At 36.5% G+C, this 9,522-nt stretch overlaps 1 protein-coding gene across 1 annotated transcript in view; it reads right to left on the bottom strand.

The window, feature by feature from the left end:
- Positions 1–1,338: 1,338 nt before the first annotated feature.
- LOC140830374 (uncharacterized) overlaps positions 1,339–9,522 on the bottom strand; it is a 28,185-nt gene continuing 20,001 nt past the window's right edge. The window contains exons 6-8 of the mRNA XM_073193637.1: positions 7,111–7,180; positions 6,208–6,243; positions 1,339–1,650 (exon numbers count right to left, since the gene is read on the bottom strand). Of these exons, the coding sequence (XP_073049738.1) occupies positions 1,577–1,650; positions 6,208–6,243; positions 7,111–7,180 (180 nt within the window). The 3' untranslated portion in view covers positions 1,339–1,576. The remainder of the gene's footprint in view (positions 1,651–6,207; positions 6,244–7,110; positions 7,181–9,522) is intronic.

Below are 9,522 nucleotides of genomic sequence, written 5' to 3'. Positions count from 1 at the left end.
TTTTGTCCCATAGCTAGATCATAGAATTTCATTCCAAATGAAAGATCAACAATATTTAAATAACAAACTCATGATCCACCGAAAAGCCTAACATGAAATAAATTGGAATACCAAATGTGTTCATTAATTCCACTGACATTTATTTGATGATTGTCATCTTTATTAATCTCACATTGCTTATCATTCAACGTTTTGATATTATTTAGACACAAACTCCAACAGAAAACACTGAATATCAAATGATATCTATAATATGCAAGACAAAAACATGAAACAAAACGTTGAATGATAAGAATGCAAGATCTTTTCCTTTTTGATATTATTTAGACACAAACTCCAACACTCACTTAAATTATATTTTAATTAAATTTCAATATATAAATATAATATTAAAATAACAAATTATTACTTATACTAAATAATTTATCGTCAACCATAGATTGTACGGTAAAACATTATTTTAAATTCAATGTTTTAGATACATAAAATATTTATTTCCAATTTTCAAAATAATCTCACATTTGTTATCATTCAAAGCTTCTCATTATTTAGATACAAAAAAAACGTTGTCTTATTATTATATATACCATAATTTAGTGTCAACCATTAGACTATAGTACAAAACAAAATATTGAATACATAAACAATATCAAATGTATTTTAAATAGGGAAGACGGAACAACACACGGGATACCATGATGCCTTTCAATGCGGAAGACCAAACAAGGATCAGAACACCACAAAACCAGGAAACATAATAAAGAAATAGAAAAATTCAGGAGCCATGCATTACTAAGGGTTCTGAGGTAAAAACAAAACCAAGATAAAGACAAAGAGATGAGAAAAAATCGCGAAATGTGCATTATTAAGGACCCTAAAGTGAAAACGTATTTGTGATTTTTATTCAGGCTTTTATACAGAATATTAGATAACCCAAGTATTCAGACTTTGCAGACTAAATCCCAAAGGAGGAAAAGCATGTTCATCCCAAAGTAAATCTAGATGAGATCGTAGTCTATACACGTGAAGTAAAATCTAGAGAAGGTAATAGCTATGAATGAAGATTTTAGTTGAAGCATAAAGGGGGCAAGTTTTTAAAAAGCCCTATTGTGTGTGTGTGTGTCTTTCTAAAGAAATAATCATAACACACAATCAGTCCAGGAGGAAAACCAACATTTTGCCCTTCAGATCAATTAAAAAGGAAAAGAAAACTGAAGGTTTCCAGTGCTGGAATTTGTGTAATTTGTCCAGACATTACCAAGGGAGTAATGATGCATTAGGTTTTTTTTTTTCCGAAACAAGTTTTGCGAAAAATGTGTATAAATTTGATTCACAGAATTCGTCAATTAGCACTGTGCAAGAATGTGATTGAATATGATACCTGTCTTCATTGTGATAATTATAAACCGATTCCTTCTTTCTCTCCTAGTTGGTGATATGGAAACTTAAATCCCTACTAAAACTAATCATACAATATTCAAATTAGCAAAGCAACAAAGTCAAGAAGCAGCATACGCGAGTAAAACCAAAGATGAACAACGTTAAGAGAGACAGAATCACGTGGAAGAGGCCAATGTTAAGCAGATGCGGAGGAGGGGAACATTTCCGCCCTCCCTCCGGACATTCTTTCAGCCTTCAATCCCCGTTCACCTGAAAAACAAACAAAAATTATTAAAAGTGTTAGTGGAGAGAAACACGCTTTCAATAAGTTCAAACAACACTTGCACATATAAATAGGAATTGGCGGTTACTGTGACTTTTTTCCTTTGAGTTTGAGCACTTCTTTTTTCTCTTCCAATTTTTTGTACTCGTCTGTTGACTAAGCTTAAACCAATGAAGATTTCTTTGTTCAATTGTTTTGTATTTTCTAATATGGTATCCGAGCTAATAACTCGCTGAGCCGCCGTTCCGATCTTCCATGACCAAGGGAAATCAAGCTTCGACCTCTTCTCAAGCTATGAACAATTCAAGCGGCCGAGCAGTCTCTGAAGATTCAACCAGACACTTCCCCTGCTCCCTCAGTCAACCCAGCGGCAAGCTACCTGAATCCTGATCAGTGCAGACAGCTCATTACCTTCTTGAGTTCACAGCTTCAGCTTGGTCATCCCAACACACTAGCCACACAACAGCTTGAACCCTCTGTTTCTTGCTTTAGTGGTACATATTCCTTATCCTTTGGTCTTAATCCTTCTCTTAATTCAAGTTGGATGGATACTAGACACAGGGGCAACTCATCACATTTGTTGCTCTTTGAGTTTTTTGTCTTCAAGCAAGTTATTCTCTTCAAAGGTTACTCTACCTGATAACTCTGTGGTTTGTGCCACACATATTGGCTCTGTGCAGCTGTCACCAGATTTATGTTTGGATGATGTGTTGTTCGTACCTCAATTTAATTTCAACCTGCTTTCTATCAGCTCGCCACTAGTAAGATTCCTTGCTCAGTTCGCTTCTTTTCTGATTCATGTTTTATTCAGGCACTTACCACCAAGAAAATGATTGGGATGGGTAGCAGGATGGGAAACTTATATGTTCTGCGTCGTTCCTGCCCTCCTTCTCCAACAGTTTGTAATGTTTCCTTTTCAAAACTGAAATTGTGGCATTATAGAATGGGTCATTCTTCTTTTCCTAAGCTGTCAGTTTTTAATAATAATTTTGGATCTAATTCTTTAGGACATGATGATGTAATGCATTGTTTGATGTGTTCTCTATCCAAACAAAAGCGATTATCTTTTATTTCACAAAATACACTGTGTAATGCTCTTTTTCAACTACTCCACATTGATGTTTGTGGTCCTTTTGCCCCTTTAAGCATTGAGGGATACAGGTATTTTTTTACCATAGTTGATGATCACACTCGTTTTACATGGCTCTATTTGTTAAAGTCTAAATCAGATGTTTTGAGATGATACAAACTCAATTTGGACATAAGATTCAATCTATTCGATTGGACAATGCCCCTGAACTTTTCTGACTTTTATAAATCTGAGGGGATCATTCCTTACCATTCTTGTGTTGAAAGGCCACAACAAAATTTTGTTGTGGAAAGAAAACACCAACACATCTTGAATGTTCTGGAGCGACCAGAATGTGTTGTGGAAAGAAAACACCAAAATTTTTGTTGTGGAAAGAAAACACCAACACATCTTTCATGTTTCAATCCAACATGCCCTTGCCATATTGGAGCGACCGTGAGCTTACATTAGTTTATCTCATTAATCGCACACCGTCCTCTTTACTTTCAAACTCCTTTTGAACTCATTTTTCATAAGAAACCTTTGTATGGTCATTTGAGAGTTTTTGGTTGCTTGTGCTATGGTTCTACCCTTTTGAGCCATCGCACAAAATTCTCCCCTCGTGCCATCAAGTCTGTTTTTCTGGGATATCCAAGTGGTTACAAAGCTTATAAGCTCCTTAATGTCCTTACCAACGAGGTGTACATAACCAGGGATGTGGTTTTTCATGAAACCATTTTTCCTTTCGTGGACCAGCCATCTCATTTTGCACATCAAGATGTTTTTTCTGATAGTGTCCTTCCTACACAGAAACCTGTTGTTCATGAAACCATTCCAGCACCTGGTCATTCATCTCGGTCACACAGAGTTGTCCATAGACCTTTCCATTTACGTGATTACCATTGCTATGCTGCTAGCTCTACTCTCATATCGTCCACTGCTCATCCCCTATCAGTTGTTCTTGGTGGTACTCGACTATCCAAAATTTATTCCACTTTCATCCACAATGTTTCGTCTGTCATTGAACCTCAGTCCTTTTCTCAAGCTGTTGATAAGCCCGAATGGTGTCAAGCCATGGCCACTGAACTTGAAGCTCTTGGTTTATTGTTTCCATACCTCCTGGGATGACTGCGATTGGATGTCATTGGGTTTATAAAACAAAATTTCACGCTAATGGTAGTCTAGAAAGATACAAAGCTCGTCTTGTTGCTAAAGGATACACGCAACAAGAGGGAATTGATTATCTTGAAACGATTTCTCCAGTTGCAAAACTTGTTACAGTCCGAGTTCTACTAGCTTTAGGTTCACTTCGGGGATGGTTTCTAACTCAACTTGATGTTAATAATGCCTTCTTACACGGCGACCTTTCTGAGGAAGTTTACATGTCCTTGCCTCCTGGTTATCACCGAAATGGGGAGACTCTTCCCAGCAATGTAGTGTGTAAACTACACAAGTCTATCTATGGTCTTAAAGAAGCTTCGAGGCAATGGTTTGCCAAATTTTCTTCAACATTAATTCAGATTGGGTTTGTTCAATCACATGCTGATAATTCCTTGTTTGTTCGCACTCGTGGTCATGTATTTTTGGCACTGTTAGTATATGCTGATGATATTGTGTTGGCCACCAATGACAAAAAGGAAGCCACGGATTTGAAAATGTTTTTGGAAGCTGTTTCAAGCTAAAAGACCTTGGAGACTTGAAGTACTACCTTGGTATTGAAGTTGCAAGGTCTTCGAGTCGGATCTCAATATGCCAGCGTCATTATGCTCTGCAACTTCTTACAGAAACAGGACTACTGGGTTGTAAACCACGTTCCACTCCTTTGGATGCTAACTTGAAGTTGAGTAATGAAGAAGGTGAATTGTTGACTGACCCTTCGTTGTATCGAAGATTGGTAGACAGGTTATTGTACCTCACCATGACTCGACTAGATCTAGCTTATTCGGTGAACAAATTAAGTCAGTTTATTGCTTGCCCAAGAGAATCACACTTACAAGCCGTGTATTCTGTCCTTATGTATGTGAAGGGCACTGTTGGACAAGGTTTGTTCTATAACACTTCATCACCTCTAAAACTTAGTTTCTTCTCGGATTCAGATTGGGCAACATGTCCAGATACACGTCGTTCTGTCTCTGGCTTCTGTGTTCTCATTGGAGAGTCTTTGGTTTCGAAATCTAAGAAACAACACACCGTTTCTAGATCATCTACTGAAGCAGAATACAGATCAATGGCTAGTGCTACATGTGAGGTCATTTGGATGCTTGCATTACTTAAAGATTCATGCATTCCATACAATGAACCTGCGGTGTTGTTCTGTGATAACCAATCGACCATACATATTGCTTCCAATCCAGTGTTCCATAAGCGTACGAAGCACATAGAGAATGATTGTCATATTGTAAGAGAGAAGTTGCAGCGTGGTCTCATCAAAGTCTTGCATGTCTCCTCTCATCTTCAGCTTGCAGATTTGCTCACTAAGTCCTTATTGCCATCTCGATTTCGCATGCTACTTACCAAGATGGGTGTTCACAACATTCACACTCCATCTTGAGGGGGAGTATTAAAAGTGTCAGTGGAGAGAAACACGCTTTCAATAAGTTCAAACAACACTTGCACATATAAATAGGAATTGGCGGTTACTGTGACTTTTTTCCTTAGAGCTTGAGCACTTATTTTTTCTCTTCCAATTTTTTGTACTCGTCTGTTGACTGAGCTTAAACCAATGAAGATTTCTTTGTTCAATTGTTTTGTGTTTTCTAATAAAAATTATAATTCTTTTTCTTTCTAGAAAAGAGAGAACTCGTAATTCCTTAATTGATACTAAAACTGAAAATGCAGATTTCTTTAAATATTCAACTTCAATGTATTCTATACATTATTAGACCAAGTAACATTTCGGAAAAAAATCATTTCAAACAATTAGTAGTTATAAGATACAATGAATGCTTCACATAAGTATTAGTGGAGCGATGACATAGCAAATCACAAGGAACACCAAAAACAAAACTGGAAGAAATTAAGATACTGATGAAGAACACATATAATATAGGAATATATATTTAAGAAACAAAAAAAGACATCATAGAGATGAAAATTGATTACTCTGATAGGCATAGCCTGGAGCTGAGGTGATGTCCAAGAGGCGACCCCGCCTCAGGCTTGATTTTGAGAGGAGTAAAAAAAAATTATTATTTAGAAATAAAAAGATTAGACTTGCGAATTCAATGCAATTTGTACAACCACTGACACTTACAAAGAAAAAAGTAAAAAAAATTTCTGAATTTTGATTAATTTTTATTATTTACCTTTTATATTTAAGTATATACTCAACACGCTTAGTTTTTGAAATTATCATTAACGAAAAATATTAATCTGACACGGCTTTACTGATAGGCTCTTGCTAAATTAAATGTACAGTAAGAATACGGACAGATACATCCTTATAAAAAACAACAGAATGTTGAAGCTCACATACCAGTGCGAACTCTGATTACGTCTGAAACTGGAACCACTGCACCCACAATCAATAACACAATTTGAAAATTAAGCAATTGTGCACCATGGGAGTTGGAAAGGAGGCAGAACGATGACCACTTTCACTTTTCTATGAAATTGATGGATAGAAACTAGGTAGATACTTGCAGAAGATTAAACAACCCACAAGCAATCTCTTATGATCCCCACACTTTTAAAGCTAAATAGACACACAACCACATGAGGCCAGCCAAAATACAAAAATATGGAAATTATATCATGATTTTTTAAATAGACATTTTGTACGCTCTAAAATCACTGAAGCACGGAAGACACAAATAGAAGAAAGGAAAAATCATACGATCAAATTTGTAACATCGATTAACTTGACTCACACATCAGTATACATCAATAGAACCCCACATTGTTCAATTAAAGACGGAAAAAACCACACCTGACGAACTATTTCTTGTACTCAGTTTAAGCTCGTAAAAGTTAAGTTCACGAGAACTCTAATTTCCTAATTTGAATGAATATATTTTCATAAGGATAAGCTAAGGTAAGCCTAAGCTATAAACAAAATTAAAGTACTCACCTATTTTACTTCTCAGTAAAGAGCCATAAATGTGCACTCTTGAAAAAAATATATAGAAGTGACAAATAAGTAGCATCATTTATAGCGAAACTGTGACTAAAAATGAAGAATAAAGGAGAATAACAAAATTTTTTTAGTCTATTTTAGCGATAATGTATTATGAGATATAGCACAAAACATGTAAGTGGAACAACCATGAGGAAACTGCCGCATAATGGCAGGGGCCTCAAGTTTGTGAAAAAAGGTTACACTAACCAAAACAAGTTTATCAATTGAATCATTGACAACAGAGGTAATTTCTTATCTTACAAAAAATCTTGCCATCACCAATCTCTCCTGTCCTTGCCTCCTCCATTATCTTTTCAATTACCGCTTCAACCTAAGCAATCAATCAGGAGTCATTATTAGAATGAACAAACTAGTATCTCACCTGTGTGATACACAATGTGTTATTAATTAATGATTAATTTTAGTAAATATGAGCGTTTGAATAGTTATTTAAATTTTTGATATAATGTAATCAATATATTTAAATACTATTATAAAAAGTTATTATAACAAAAATGTTTATACAATTGAGATAACGCTCAAAGGAAGATAACAATCTACTACCGTCATTTTTCTGTTTAGCAATTCAAAACTTTAAAAATTTTGTAACCTCATAAACTAACAACATACTTAAACCAATTAAATTTATAAATTACAAAAAAATGAATACATTTGATTAAAGTAGACAAATCATTTGTCCTCGTGATAAGTGCATTTTGTGCACTTAAATTATTCTTATATTTCATACAGATTGTTAGTCCTTTTCGGGCAGAATTACGCGTTTTTGTTATTATTGGTGTGATTGCAGGAATCTAGGTGAGACCACTGAAAGGGCGTGAAAAGGAGCGAAGATGGTGCCTAGTAGAAGAAATGTGAGCCAAGCGAGCAATGGAATGCAGAAGCACCCGCGCACATGCGCGAACCATACAGTGAGCAGCGCGCATATGCGCCATGAGGCGCGCATATGCGCGAAAGAGAACAGGCGAGTCCAGACAGCATCACGCACATGCGCCACCCAAGGTCGCGCACATGCGCGACCCATCCAGAGAGCAGCGCGCACATGCGCGACCCATCCAGAGAGCAGCGCGCACATGCGCCACTCATGGCGCAGGAGGCCCGCTCGCGCATATGCGCGCGGCGCGAACATTCAGAAATAAATAGGTCTCGGCGTGTTTTTTTTAGGGGTTCCGAAATATTATTGAGCGGCCGTCATACCACTCGAGAGAAAGGAGAAAAAGTCAGAGCGCACGGAGCACGGGACGCGAAGAACGGAGATAGAAGACGCTGAATCCGGATACGGAGACGCACTTCCATCTCTCGCCAACACGTTCTTAATTCGGTTTCTTACTTTTACGTTTTTAATGATTACAAACAGGTTTTGTATTGATTTAATTACGAGTATGAACTAATTCTATTTTCTAGAGATTGATGTAGTCTTGGTTGATCCTATGTTATTGACTTTTTAACTTTTCATCTAATTAATTCGTCGTGTTTATTTGTGATTTCTTGTGATTAATGCTTTTGGATTACTGGCCATAATTCGATTGATTGAATAATTAAAATCTAACACTCGAAAGAGGGGATTGAAATTAGGACAGGAGAAATCACATCATTAGATATTTATAACGTGCAAAAGACGTATAACTCTGACGAATCCATAAGAAGACCTTGGTTGCATTTATTACGTGTTGCTTGATTTTGAATAGACATATTAAAATCGGTAATAAGTAATACAGTTCTATTTATCACTCGACAGAGGGAGTAGAAACATTGCGAGTTCTTGGTTATAAATGCGATGCAATTTAATAACATGTTAGTTAATGCCGATTTAGCATAGGGGAAGCCAGACGAAATCATATATCTAGATTTACTTCCTCAGTGAATTCTATACTGCGTGCTAGAATTACAGTAATTGCTATTTTATTTGAAGTGATTACAAACCAACAATTCGATTTGTCTAAATAAAGTTGAGCTATGTCAATTATGGTAATTAATATACAACTTTGAATAATTACTCCTCGTGGGATCGATATCTGTACTCATACAGTACTAAAACTTGACACCGTATACTTGCGGTAGTGAAAACACGCAACAAGTTTTTGGCGCCGTTGCCGGGGAGTAAACTATTTAATTGCATATTGATATCATTACTAAGTAGTCTTTACTTTAATTTAGACTTAATTTTGTTTTATTTATTTATTTTGTTACGTTATAATTTTTTTTCTGTTTTGCGGTGCATGCTAAGATCGCACAGCCCTGATTTGCTTATTTTTGATCCGGAGATCGAAAGAACTGCGAGGAAACTAAGAAAAGCGAGAAGGGAAGAAATCAAAGCGATGGCTGATAACAGAGAAAACGACCGACAGATGCCACCTGATGCGATACCAATCAGAGATCACTTCCGACCAGTGATCAACACGCACTATTCTGGCATTGCTCGGGGGACCATAAATGCCAACAATTTCGAGCTGAAGCCTGCCTTGATCAATATGGTTCAACAAAACCAGTTCGCTGGAACTGCCACTGCAGATCCTCATGTTCACCTGAGAACCTTCTTGGAGATTACGGATACGGTAAAAATTAATAATGTTTCTGATGATATTATTAGATTGCGCTTGTTTCCGTTTTCTCTCAGGGATCAAGCTAAAGGATGGCTTCAATCGCTTCCCTTGG

The sequence above is a fragment of the Primulina eburnea genome, chromosome 4 (assembly GCF_022965805.1).
Source record: "Primulina eburnea isolate SZY01 chromosome 4, ASM2296580v1, whole genome shotgun sequence".
NCBI lineage: Eukaryota > Viridiplantae > Streptophyta > Magnoliopsida > Lamiales > Gesneriaceae > Primulina > Primulina eburnea.
Note: the sequence above shows the minus strand (reverse complement) of the source record. Positions and strands in the feature narration are given on the sequence as shown.